Raw genomic sequence first — 14,312 nt, 5'->3', positions numbered from 1 at the left:
ACCTGCATAGAAGCAGCAACAACAGCTCCTTCACGAATCAGCAAATTTGATGCTCCCCCCCTTTTCTGCAACAGAAATCATCTGATTTCAAAGGTATTTGCTTCATTTTTTTTGGGGATTTGCAATTGAGCAGGTACAATCATCAATTGAGCAGGTACAGGTGCCAAATTGCTCAAATTTTGACAAAATTGGCAAAATTGGGTGACATTGGTCACATTCAGGATCAATTTGCAGCAAGAAATTGGATGTCAAAATTTGGGGCTTTTGATGTAATTGTGCCATTGGGCATTCATACATGCTGTATGATGTGAGCAATCTCACATTTGGGGCAAAATTGCAGGAAATTGGAGTGCAAATCAAAGGGCTTTTGTGCCAATTGGGTTAATTTGCATGCAGGCACTGGCATTTGATGCTTTGGGCAATGTGTTGATGCCTGTCAAGCACTCAATGTGCCTGTAAATCAAGGGGCTTTTATGTATTGGATGTATATGTGGCCAGGGGGTAGCATTGTGAAGACTCTGGATGCCTTCATGTGCATTAATGTACCATGTATGATCAGAAATTGATCTTGAATCAAGGGGCTTTTCAAGATTTTATGCTTGTTGAGCTTGGCAAAGCAGCAGGCAAGACTTTTATGCCTTGAATCCTCAGAAATCCACTTGCAGTCAAGGGGCTTTTGCCCAATTTCTGTTCGGGACTGTTGTATGCAGTGGTGGGGACTGTAAAAGTCTGATTTTCACTCATTTGGACAGCCAGGAGAGCATTTATTGCTACTGTACTTGCTGGTACAGATTTGGTACAACTTTGTACAAGTTTTGGCATGGCTGTACTTTGATTTGAGTGAGGAAAAGGTTCATTTTCAGCTGCTGTACTTGCCGGTACAGGTTTGGTACATCATTGGTGAGCACTTAGTACTGCTGTACAGTACTTTGGAAGGGGAACAGAGCACATTTAAGGTGCTGTCCTAAATCTGCAGCAACCAGATTTTGGTGATTTTATCACATACAGTGGGAGTAGAGTTGCATTCGTGCTTCCGCAGTGGGAGATAAACTTTGGGAGAACAACTGTGAGCACTTTGTGTGCTTTTGGTGCAGTGTTTGCACATCTTGCAGGGAGTCAGGCATTGACTGTGACAGGTTGCATATTGCTATGGCAACCACAGGTGAGAGCTCTTCATTGCTTCACATCAAGAAGCTTAAAGGCTTACATAATTATGACATTTGGCAAACCCAGTGCTATAATGTGTTGTTGCTCCAGAAGAAGCAGCACAAGCCCATCAAAGAAAGGGGTGTAATGCCCGCTTCTCTTACTGCTGAAGAGTGGGAAGATATGGATGAGCTGGCAAGATCTACCATCATGTTGTCTGTGTCAGACTCTTTACTTTTCAGCATACGTGAAGAGAAGACAGCTTGGGGAACGTGGCAAAGGTTGCAGGACTTGTATGCCCAGCAAAGTGCCTCAAGCAAAGTGTATTGGTTGAAGAAACTCATAGGTCTTCAAATGAAGGAAGGGGCGTCTATGACAGCCCATCTAAATGAGTTTAATGGTGTTGTCAGCCAGGTCATCAATCTAAAGTTGGCAATGGACGATGAGTTCAAAGCCACCTTTCTCTTATGCACTTTGCCAGAGAGTTGGGACACATTCAGGACAGCCACTAGCAATTCAAACCAATGCAATGAATGCACGTGGGAGATCCCAGCAAAGGGGTAAAAGCCAAGAACGGGGAAGGAGCAAGTCCTGCTCCAAAAAGGACTTGGAATGCTATTATTGTGGCAAGAAGGGACACATCAAAAAGCAATGCTACAAATGGAAGAATGATCAAAAGGAAAAGGGCAAAGGAAAGGACAAAGACAAAGATGAAGCCAAAGATGCAAAGCCAAAGGGCAAAAGTGGAGTCAAGATTGAAGAAGTCAATGTGTCACATGCAGGTGACAGTGAGGATGAAGTCCTAGTCACGTCTTCACTTGATGCCCATTCACTTCTTGCAGGAGATAGTCATGGTATGCACTCATGGATCATTGATTCAGGTGCCTCCTTTCATGTCACAGGTTACACAGACTTGTTTGTCAGGTATACTGCTAGCAATGAAGGAGTAGTTTATTTGGGTGACAACCATGCATGCAAGATTCTTGGCAGAGGTGATGTGAGGCTTGTGTTTTCAGATGGCTCACAACTTATGCTCCATGATGTCAGGCATGTGCCTGAGATCAAGAAGAACCTGCTTTCTACTGGACAGCTTGATGATGCTGATTATGTTACCACATTTGGTCGTGGAAAGTGGAAGATTAGTAAGGGCTCACTGGTTGTTGCCAGAGGCTCTAAGGTGGACACTCTTTACTTCATGCATGCAGGTGTTTGTCACCATGCTAATGTAAATGCAACCGAGCTGCCAGAAATTTCTATGTGGCATAGCCGGTTGGGACACATGAGTGTCAAAGGAATGGAGCAATTGTCTCGTTTTGATGAAACATGCATGTATAAGGAGCCTCCAAGGCAACAGGAGCCTGGCAGAGTCATCTTTGATGATGATGGACATCATGGACAACAACAAAGGGCTGTAAATCAGCCATTACAGCAACAAAACCAGCCCTTAAATGGTGCTAAAAATGGTCCAAATGGACAGCCAGAGATGGCAGAAGATATCCCTATGGATATCCCACAGTTAGAGGAGATACCAGGCATGATCTTTCAGCCTTATGGCATGGAACATGAGCCACCAATAGGTGATATGCAGATTGGACAGCAACCTGCAAATGATGGTCATTGGGTACAGAGGTCCACAAGACCCTCCAGAGCCCCTGACAGGTTTGTTCCAGGGGTTGACTACTTGATACTGACTGACTGTGGGGAGCCCTCTTGTTCTAAGGAGGCTTTACAGAGGGCAAACAAGGCTCTTTGGGAGCGTGCTATGAAGTCAGAGATGGATTCTCTGCACAAAAATGGAACATGGAAGTTGGTGCATTTGCCTACAGGCAAGAAGGTTTTGTCTTGCAAGTGGGTTTATAGACTCAAAGTTGCACTTGATGCAAAGCCAAGATACAAAGCCAGGTTAGTGGCTAAGGGCTTCATGCAAGAATATGGTGTGGACTTTGATGAGATCTTCTTTCCAGTGGTCAAGATGACCACACTTAGAGCTGTATTAGCTTTGGTTGCTCATGATGATCTGGATTTGATTCAGATGGATGTGAAGACTGCTTTTCTTCACGGTGATCTCCATGAGGAGATATATATGCAACAGCCAGAGGGTTATGCAGTGAATGGAAAGCAGAAGCTTGTATGCAAGCTGAAAAAGAGTCTTTATGGGCTCAAACAGGCACCAAGGGAATGGTATCATAAATTTGATACATTCATGAAATCCCAGAATTTCAGGAGGAGTGACATAGATCACTGCTTATACACCAAGAAAGCTTTGGATGGCAGTCTATTGATCCTCATCTTGTATGTTGATGACATGTTGATTGCCGGGAAATCTTGTAAAGAGATGGATGCCTTGAAGAAGAGGCTGCATCAGACCTTTGATATGAAGGATTTGGGTGATGCAAATCACATTTTGGATATGTGGATACTTCGGGACAGAAATCAGCATGTGTTGTATTTGTCTCAGAAGGAATACATTGGCAAAGTTTTGCAGAGATTCAATATGGACGGAGGGAAGAAGACTAGTACTCCTTTGCCTCCATATGTGAAACTCAGTGCTATGGACAGCCCACAGTCGGATAGAGACAGGGCTGATATGGCCAAGATTCCGTACGCTTCAGCTTGTGGCAGTCTCATGTATGCCATGGTTGCTACCAGGCCGGACATTGCATTTGCAGTGGGAGTGGTTTCTAGGATGAGGCCAGTTTCAGCCTTGATATGGCCTTGTATATTATCATGTACATGCTGATTTTTTCTTTTCCTTTACTTAAGGGCACTTTGCCTTTAAGTGGGAGGTTGTTGGGGTAAAGGCATTATGCCCACCCTTGTAGTGTGTACAAGCCCATAAGTTATAGTACACAGTACACTTAGTACTTTTAATGTACTAAGTGCACTGTGTGTACTAGTGCAAATATACATGTGTGATAGGGGAGTCACACACTCACACTTGATGAGTTGACTTATCCCCACAACTCTCTCTCTCTCCCTTCTTCTCTGTGTATGTCTCCCACACGAAACCCTAATTCTTCTCCCTTCACATAGGTCTCACACTTTCATTAGGCATGCGGCTCGGTGATGATCACCGCTGTACACTGCCCATTTCCCTGCCTTTTGGTGCATCCAAGATGTGTGGCATGCACTCCGTCCTGTGTGTCACCTGTGCTAGCGTGAGATTGTCTTCGAGGTAAGTCTTTTCTCCTTTTAGTGTCCGCCTTTGGTAAGGGATTCTTGCCTCGTCTCCAACCCTGTAAACTTGAGGATGAGTGCGCGTTCCTTGATGGTGTCTTTGCCCACCCTCCACGCCTCGACGAAGGGGGTATCAGAGATTTCCATCTTTTTGCATAGCGCTATGGCATCCTCTTTCGGCAAGGCTTTTTCCTTCCATCCGACCACTCTCACATTGAATGCCCTAATCTTCCTTCTGTTCTTCTGTTCGAGTGTGTCATTGATGATGTTTGGTAATGATGGTGGGTTCCGTTGCTTCTTGGCAACCTCAATTCAGCTGCCCGCTTCTTCCACTTGTTTTTGTGTCTTCTTAATCATCTCGGCCCATGTGGCTGCCTCGTTTGCCTTCTTCTCATCTTGTTCTTGGAGGGTCTTCATTTTCTCTCTAAGTGTATTTAGCTCATCATTGAGGGAGGGATGGCTGAATTTCTCCTTCTTCGAATTGAGTACGTGCCCTCAAGGTCTCATTTTTCACTTTAAGGGTGGCGACTTGGGCCTCTAGCTCCGTGATTAGTGAGGCATGGTGGCTGGTTTTTGCGTCCAACATCTAGCAGGCAAAAGCTTGTGCGCAAGTAATCTCATACCATGGGAGCTGGTGCGCATGCCATAGCTCGTTTGAGAGACAGAGTTGTATTAAATGTCTTCAAAAGACCCAGTGGGTCTATGAGACCAAAAGTGATGCAATAGTGTCCATGTAATCTCATCATGGTACAAAAGAAAACAAAAACTAGAGTTATGAGCTTGGAATGTCAAATCCAATCCATATGATACAAAGTGGGACCATCATCATCATACAACCTATGGAGCTAACCCTCGGTAGGGGAAGGGGACCATCAAGGATATCGAGCATGGGGTTAGCTTGTACTTCATGTTAATAATACATGGTAGATTAGGTCATCTCTCTTTATTGTGTATCGAGCATGAAGAAGAAGCAATTTGTTGTGCATGGGTTTAAGTCAGATTAGGCTCTAATTGCAAAACACGCTTTCGCAAGTATTTTTGCTACAGATTGGTAGACTGGGAGCGAAGCTCGTCCATCAATACATCCTTGCTACATCCAATTGAGTGGAAAACCCTCCTCGAGAAAATTTGGCACTTCGTTCTTGGAATTGTCATGCCTATGTTAAGAAGCACGAGCCTCAGTAGAGACCTCCAAATCCAGAACACCATGCACTTGGTATGTCGACTCTATTGTGTCGAGACGGTTAGACACGGCCTTGAAGACCTCAAAGTGAATCTACAAGCTGCGCGGGATGCATAACAAGTTACCAAAAATGAGGTATAAAGAATGATGGCGGCCTCCATGCTTGTTTTGAGGCCTTGAAGTAAATTTGCAAGCTGTGCGGGATGCATAACAACTTTCTAGTCACTTTTCCCAAACCTGCTAGGGGCTCTACCCTATCCAAGCCCTATCCAAGCAGTCGACGCACACGGGTGCGAGAAAAAATTGTAGAACACTTGTGCCTATGTGCTGGGGTTTTTAGAGATAGAAAAGAGTGCAACAAAAACATACACAATATACACAAGAGTCCTAAACTATTGCCTATATTTTGTACAAGAAAGAAGTATTTGCATAAGGGGTGCTTGTGCACGAAGGCGTTAGCACACAATCATGCTCTACAGATCCTTCTTGACTTTCTTGCTTGTAGAGAAATGCTTTGAGGACTCTAGCGTTGAGGGGAATGGAGATGCTTACGGCGTTTTTCAATATACCTATATATAGAGGTATATTGCTGTTGGTCAGCTTGTGTACTAGAACTGTCGGCGTGCTTTGCTCCACTTGCTACGTGATAGTGCCATGTCATCATCTACCATGTAGCACATGCGTTGGCCAGTCTACCGTGCTCGCTCCCCGATTGCTCTCACGCTTGCTGCCTGACTCCTACAAGCTAGCCATGTGTACGTAGGGTGATGTGTGTCATAGGGGGGTCCCCATATGTACTATTCTTTGGAGATATTGCAAAGGCTCCCAACAAGGAGAAGTCTACTTGTTGTTGGGAGACTAATTCTTGAACATGGAATAAGTACGGGTGTATTACTTCAAGGGAGATGCCATTATGTTTTCATAGATTGACTTGATTTGCTATGGGCCTTCAGAGGGTCAACCAAGATGTGCAGAAGGCAACAATATATGGTAGACACTTCTTGGAGATGGGGGCTATGTATGAGTGTTATATATGACAGGTTGTCCAGATGGCCACATGCATGCTTCGTGAGAAACTTCTCTTCGCTATACGAAAGATTTACAGTACAGGCTATCATAGAGGAGATGAGGTGGGGGAAGAGACGTTTGCATTGTGGATTTTGGCAAGGCCCTTACTTTCGCTTGATAGGACGCTTGCGGGAGCCTCGACAACCATTGAGATGATTTGGGGTGTGATGGGAGCGTATGATGCCGTACTTGGCCGAGTATGTGCACGTGTGGGCCTCTCAAGAGACACATGTAGCACTATTGGGGTCAAGCATGGTTGCCCACTCTCACCCATATATTGATGAGATTGCAGTATTTGTGGATAGTTTCAGAGGTAGAGGCTCGCCATTGGCCGAGAGAGTAGTGCCCATATTGCTATATGATAACGACATTGTCTTGATCTTAGATTCAATTTAGGGCTTGTAGAAACATGTGGCTCCATTGGAGAAATTTTGCAGGGGGAGAGACCTTACGATTAATTTGGGCAAACCAAAGTTATGGCCTTCAACACATTTTATTTGGTCACCTCACCATTATCTTTCGTATACAAAGAGGCCCCAATGGAGGATTTGTATAAGTATGTATGCCTTGGAGTCACTTTCAAAGGCCCCAGTTTTTCATGATCACGGGTGCTAGCGACTGTCTAGTGAGGGGGCATGCCTCTCTAGCTCGTTTGGAGAGAGTGTTTCTAGGCACACTTCCAGGAGCTTGGTACGGAGAGTGTGTTTCTAGGAACATTTTCAGGAGACCCGTACTAAGTGTGAGCTCGTTGACGCTTTAGTACGACTAGTAGCTATGTATGGTGTAGTCTTTTGAGGGCCAAGCCTAGGGAAGGATTAGTGGAGGACCATAGAGAGGCTACAGGTGATGATGTTGCTATGCATGATCAGGAGTAAGCCTTCTCTACCACTTGACATTATACGCATGGTATTCACTGGTGGTTGAGTGGTTTCATCCACATGGCATGAAGATGGACTATTTCCCTCCATTTCAGTACAGCCTAAATTCCCCCCTACCTCAACCTCTGATGACATGAGCTCAATTAGATCATACAGCTAGATCTACTTGGACTACACATACATCAAACATGGGTGTCGCCATCAGATATTGGTAAGAAATGTGAGTTATACGAAGATCACTTCTTGAGACTCTCTGAGGATGGATTCATTGAGATTTTGTGGTACAAAACGTCACATGCTATGCGTATCGTGATTGGCCGTCTTGGGGTATCCTCCCACCACCTCATAGTAGAGACTTGTAGAGCCGAGGATATCCCACAAAAGGTGAGGAGATGTAGATGCCGGAGTATGCACCACGAGAGTGTTAGAGGATTAGGCCCATTATATGTTTTTCTGTTTGGCTTATTACGAGATATATGTTGAAGATTCCACTGCCTTTTTTGAGAGGGATTTGGGCCACTCATAGGGTATGAGGATCAGAGGTTGGAATGTACTTTGGTAGAAAAACATATAATGGTCCTCATCCACGAGTGTTAGAGGATGAGCCCATTATATATCTTTGTCCGGCTTTTTACGAGATATACGGGGGAGATTCCACTGCCTTTTCTAAGAGGGATTCAGGCCACTCGCATGGGTGATACAGTATGAGGATTAGAGATACTTGGCATATACTTGAAGAAGCTCAGGTGACACATGGTTGTAGTGCTAAGGCAAGCGTTGAGAGACAAGCCCATCCCTGACCCGACACCTCCCAGAGAGCCATCATAGATTTCTTTGTGGTACATGCATCCACATCATAGTCGACTTGCCTTTGGGAGATCCATTGCACTTATGAGAGAGCCAATTGCCATTATTGGTTAGTTTTCACTTGTTTACTACATACTCTTTAACTAGAGTACTTGCAAGTTGCATAGTACTTACTACCATAGTTGTTGGTGTATGGTCATAATTTTGGAACACAATACGGTAAAGTACGTTAAAAAAAACACTTATAAATTTATAGATTATCAATTTGAAAGGATAGAGAGCTCAAAGGTTGTTACAAGCCAAAATTCCATTAAAAACAAGCTATAAACAAAAGTATAAAGCAGAGTACTAAGTGCGGCTAGATTGTAAGATCGTTGCAATGCACGCTAGGTGCAAGTACAAAAAAAATGGACAAGAGGGCGGAGGCTAGAATCTAAATCCTAGGACCTAGATGGAGAAGGCATCACTAACGGAGTTCTCGTTGAGATCATCTATAGGAGAAGAAGGCGCCTCCGAGCTCTCACTGAAGTTGCCATTGCTAAGGAGGTTGCCGTCCTCATCAAACTTGGGCTCTCTGACCTCATGTGAGAAGCCAAGGGGAGCATCCTCATCTTCAAGAGCGGCTGAAGAACTACCGGAACCGTGCCGCACGTAGGTCTGCTTGGAGACTTGGAGTTGGGCACCTTGCAACTGCCAAGGCCCAAGAGAGGAGAGCTTGAGTTTGAGAGCACCAAAAATGGCCATTTTTTTTCAAAAAAAGAATGTTAAAAATTGGGGGGGGAAAAACGATGTTTTGAACCTTTCGGTACCGTACGATATCGTGCGATATCGTACCCTACGATTGTGTCGTACGGCGTACGACAACAACTATGCTTACTACTTACAAAGTTTTCTGCTCTCTTAATGATAGAAACTCCTTGCATTGCGAGTCCTCCCATAGAATTGTAGCTCTTGTCCTTGTGAGGAATTGGAGCACATTGGCCCTCTTCCATACAAAGAAGATTGTCCACTGCTCAATTAGAACAATTGGTTTATTGCTATTGTGACCTTTGCCTGATTGAGCAGCCAGGTAATCCCATTGAGCTGCACTAGGTGAATGTCCACAAGATCGACATACAAAAAGTGAAAGATATACGAGAGATTCTTGCATAGGCCACATGCATCCGTAGATCAGCTTAAATGAGTACTGCAGCTACAAAGATTGAGGCTACCAATGTTGACATAATATCTTCCTGCGACATAAAGACAGAAATATCAGAGGAGGGTGATGAAACTGAGGAGGTGGGATGATGTTTGAATCGTGAGTCCTTTCAGTCCAGATAAATCAGGATTTAGAGATGTTGTATTAGTTTTTTGAAGCCTTCTAGGATTTCTTTCTTCTCACGACATTTGTATTTCAGACTATAGATCTACTAGTGCTAGGTGTAGTCTGGTGTCTGGACTCTGCTACTTCAACTCATAGTTCCCATTTGTCCGTCTTTCTTAGTCATTTCATGCTGTATCTTCTACTTCAGCTTTGGGAACATTGCCTTGATTTCCATTTCCTGTGCTGGTAATCTAATGACCGTTTCTGTGGTTGGCATCACGCATCGCCATGGACAGGTCTGTTTAAATGTGGGAACATGTCATGCCGTTTAGTAAAGCTCATGTAAACACTGTTGGTGCAGGTATGAAAAAGACTTTTTTGACGACATGCAGGTTTTGGGGGTCAAGCCTCCAGATGTACTTACAAGGGTTACCGAGTAGGTATCAAGGACTATAAGGGATATTGTTAACTTTGTTATTTGACATATATTCAAGTTTTTCATCTGACCTGTAGTTTCATGATATATTCAAATGCCAATGCATTGTCCACTTGGTGTACTTTTTGTACTTTCAGGTACATTGAAGATATTATCCTTTACATCCAGAAAATTATTGACAGAGGTCTGGCATATACTGCGAATAATAGTGTCTATTTTGACACAAAGGCATTTATGTAAGTATAATCTCTGCTAAAAGATCTGATCCCTTATATCAACAGTGAACACCTGGTGTAGAAGAATTGAAGCTTGATCTGGTTAAAAAGTGTTTGTTTATCCTTGAGTCACCATACATCAGAATTTGTTGAAGGGATTGTCCTTGCTGCATTTGATTGAGCTGGGTGGTGTGCTATTGTGGCACCATCATGAGATTCCAATTGCTCTGCCAAGCCATTGAATGCCTGTTGGTGTGCCCATTCTTTGTCACAAGTGGTTGTGGGTCTCTGCTAAAGCTGGTCTCCTTTCTCATGGTCCAGGTAAGCCTTGACCTTTATCTTGGGTTAGCTTTTAAGTCTAACCTTCAGCTTTAGGTGATCCTGTGTTAGCACATCCTATTAACCTTAGGTTGTCCAACCTTTGGTTAATAGGGTTGGCATCTAACACCAGATACATTGTCAATCTGGAGATCAAATCTTACTGGAACAGCGTGAGTAAATACCTCAGTGATTGATGATTTCTATGGATCTCGAACTCAACACCAATCAAATAGTGCCGTCACTTGCTAAGGGTGTGCACATCTGCGAGCAACTCTTGATCATACCTGGAATACCGCAACTCGGCACCTCGGGGCTTCCGGCTTTCATAGGCAATTGGGTGTCCATGCTGCTACAGTACTACTCCAAGTCCACCTCTGCTAGCATCGCAAACTTAAAATCTGGCAATTGGAGAACCGGCAAAAGATACAAGTACCTTGAGCTTCTTAAACCTGGCGTGCTCTCTCAGGGTCCAACAAAACACCCAATCTACTTGCGTAGCATCTGTTAGAGGTAAAACACAATCAGCGTTGAAAATCTTCAAAGCTCGTGTACATTTGCCACTACTAGTCACATAACAATTGTCTCAATGTAACGTCTAATTAATTTAGCGAGTGGTTGTGCTGAATTTTCAGCAAATACAACATCTCTACTTTCAAAGATCCTTTGATTGCATGGATTGTAGAGATGGTATCCCTTGCTACCACTACTGCAGCCCACAAATATGCATTTAATTGCCTTGTCATCCAACTTGCCTCTTAGCTATGCAGATATGCAAGGCAATCAAAAGTCTAGAGATAGCCAACCTTAGGCTTTCTGTCAGACTAGGCCTCAAAGCCTCAAATGGAGTAATGGTTTTTACAGCTTTTGTAGGGCACCTGTTCAAAACATGTGCTACACACATGATAGCCTCCATCCAAAACTCGTGATGCATGCCCTTACCTTTGACCATACATCTAGCCATCTTCGTTAATGGCGTGTGTTCTTTTTTCTGCCACACCATTGTGCGGTGGTGCGAATGGCATTGTGCATTTTATTTTACAGCCTTTCTCTGCTGAAATATGCTTTGAATGTATCTGACATGTATTCCCCCCCTCAATCTGATGTCTATAATGCTTTTCTCTGCCAAATCTGCTTTGAATGTGTCTGACATTTATTCCCCTCCTCGATTTAAGCGGAGGGTTTGCACTTTGCAACGTGTTTCATTTTTAGCTCTTGTTACATAATGCTGAAAACACATAAACACCTCAGATTTTGCTTTTAAAGGGTACACCCAACATATCTGGAGTAATCATCAATGAAGGTCACAGAATAAAGATGCTTCCCAAGTGATGGTGTCCTCATGGGACCACACACATCAATGTGTGTGAGCTGTAATTTCCAGACAGCCCTTACGGATCCATCCTTTGGGAAAGCATTCCTGTGCCTAAAATGCACCCTTCACATACATGTCTAGGTGGTAGCTCCACATGGAGATATCTTGCACCATTTGATGCCTTTGTGGCAACAATAGCCTGCCAAAATTCACATGCCCAAATTTGGCATGCTATAACTCTGCCTCTTGCATGGCAGGAGGAGAAGAACGGCCAAACATGCATCCTGGGCTGTCTTGTCAAATGAGTCCAAGTGATACAGACCACGGTACAAAGTCCGAGAAGCGACTATCACATAGTCTTTCTCTCTATCTCTCACTGTGCATCTGTCATCCTCAAAGTTAACCACATGACCTCTTTTGGCATTAGAGAAGACTGACAATAGATTCTTCTTTATCCTCGATACATAAAGTACATCTGAAATGTAGAGGTTTGAACTATCTGCAGTTGTGAGTGTGATCTCACCAATGCCTTTGATAGGATAAAAGAGTTATTTGCACATGTGACTTTATTGCCTTATGGGGGATTCCTCAATGAATTAAACAAATCCCCCTTGGAGGTCATGTGTCTGGAGGCTCCACTTTCAAAATACCATATAACCTATTTCTCATTAACGTTGGGTGACAAGTGCTCTTGTGATGCATCATAATTGCAAACCAAAAAAACCCAATCATCTTGCACACAGTTTGCCGAATCATCAGCTTTGCGTGTAGGAGCACTAGAAGAGTCCAGTGCAAAACTAGATTCTTTTTTCTTCTCCTTGTCTTGTCTTTTCGTGCACTCATTGATGTGTTGCCTCGGCTTTTTGCAATGCCCTTATTCATGGATTGATCTACAATGCACATCACTGTTTGCTTTGCTTGATGGGTGTTTGATTTGGCCTTAGACTGATAGTAGCCCTCGTTTGCCTTGCCCTAATCTACTAATTTGAGTAAGGTCTGAGCTTGTATTTATTGTTCAAAGCAAGAAGTTTTGAATACAGACTTCTGATCTTTGTGGCTAACAAAAATTGTGCAACCATCACCGAGATCCTTTCCATGAGTTTGTGTTTCTTCAGGCACTAAAAAGCTATAGCTGACCTGGCTAGTGCTGTTATTTAGGGATGCTGGTCACACTTATGGAAAGCTCAATCCATGGGCTGTTGGAAGTTTGGGCCTAGCTTCTGAAAGTGAGTCGGATTTCCAGACGAAGGAAAAGAAGAATAACATTGATTTTGCTCTCTGGAAGGTATTGCAGTTGTTTTTTTAATGAAGGGCTTGATGTTCTCTGAATGATTGTGCTCTTTAGAGTAATGTTTTTTAGCTATGGGTAGGGAGCGCATGGAGCTTTATAAGAATCACCATGCCTGTTGTTTTATGCTAGAGTGGTATTCTTCTGGGACAAATAATTGGTCTACTCAACTGAATGTGCTGTAGGCAAGTAAGGCTGGGGAGCCATTTTGGGATTCACCTTGGGGACAAGGCCGCCCAGGTTGGCACATTGAATGTTCTGCAATGGCTTCAGATGTTATTGGATCAGTTATGGACATTCACTCTGGTGGGCAGTAAGTATCTATGTAGAGGTCACAAGCTTGGAAACTATCTACCTTCTTAAGCAAGCCAGAGCAGTGCTTTCATGTTGTCTTTTTCTGTGTGATAAGCTAAGTTGGTCTTCTCAAACTTGTTGAGACACACATGCTGTATGGATGGGCAATGATGAGGCATGGGCCGTTATGTTCACTTCTTCTGTTTCAAGTTTTGCTGCTCAATGTCTGATTGCTCTTATCAATCGTTGCCAGAGATCTGATGTTCCCACACCATGACAATGAGTTAGCCCAAGCAGAAGCATATCACGGTTGCTCACAGGTATGAAAAATCTTAAGTAAGCTACATATGCTGTTGGTGGGAGTGCGAATGTTAGATCCGGTGCTCCTCAGACTTCTCTGGAGACAGTATGGCAGAATACTGCTACCCACTCCTCTATTCAAATGAATAGCCCATTTTGTATTATGTTGTTGGCAGTGGGTGAACTTTTTTCTACATTCTGGGCATCTCTCCATTGAGGGTTTAAAGATGTCAAAATCCCTAAAGAACTTTATCACCATCAAAGAGGTACGCTTAGTCTCAAGTACTCCTCAGCCTATCCTAGTATTACTACTTAATTAGTCTGGTCTTACCTAGTTTGTTGTAAAACAATTTGAATATTGAAGTTGACCATGATGAGCTTTTGAGCCATGATACCTTGTGTTTAGGCATTGAAGACTTATACACCAAGGCAATTGAGGCTGTTGTTTGTCTACCAGGCTTGGGACAAGGTGCACAATTAAGGCTTACACTAGAAGGCTAATTAGAGAGGGGTTTTTTGAAGGTGTTATAGCTTATTATGCTTGAAGATGTCTTATATGATTCAGTAGACGTGTCAAAAAC

At 43.5% G+C, this 14,312-nt stretch overlaps 1 protein-coding gene across 3 annotated transcripts in view; it reads left to right on the top strand.

Moving 5' to 3' along the window:
• Positions 1-14,312, top strand: part of LOC147606006 (uncharacterized) — a 93,151-nt gene that overhangs the window by 64,015 nt on the left and 14,824 nt on the right. For all 3 annotated transcript variants that reach the window (XM_086792953.1, XM_086792952.1, XM_086792954.1), the window contains 7 exons: positions 9,927-10,001; positions 10,139-10,237; positions 13,008-13,134; positions 13,323-13,450; positions 13,685-13,751; positions 13,908-13,997; positions 14,138-14,200. In XM_086792953.1, coding sequence (XP_086649079.1) covers positions 9,927-10,001; positions 10,139-10,237; positions 13,008-13,134; positions 13,323-13,450; positions 13,685-13,751; positions 13,908-13,997; positions 14,138-14,200 — 649 coding nt within the window. The remainder of the gene's footprint in view (positions 1-9,926; positions 10,002-10,138; positions 10,238-13,007; positions 13,135-13,322; positions 13,451-13,684; positions 13,752-13,907; positions 13,998-14,137; positions 14,201-14,312) is intronic.

The sequence above is a fragment of the Cibotium barometz genome, chromosome 58 (assembly GCF_041138505.1).
Source record: "Cibotium barometz isolate CiBa-2024 chromosome 58, ASM4113850v1, whole genome shotgun sequence".
NCBI lineage: Eukaryota > Viridiplantae > Streptophyta > Polypodiopsida > Cyatheales > Cibotiaceae > Cibotium > Cibotium barometz.
Note: the sequence above shows the minus strand (reverse complement) of the source record. Positions and strands in the feature narration are given on the sequence as shown.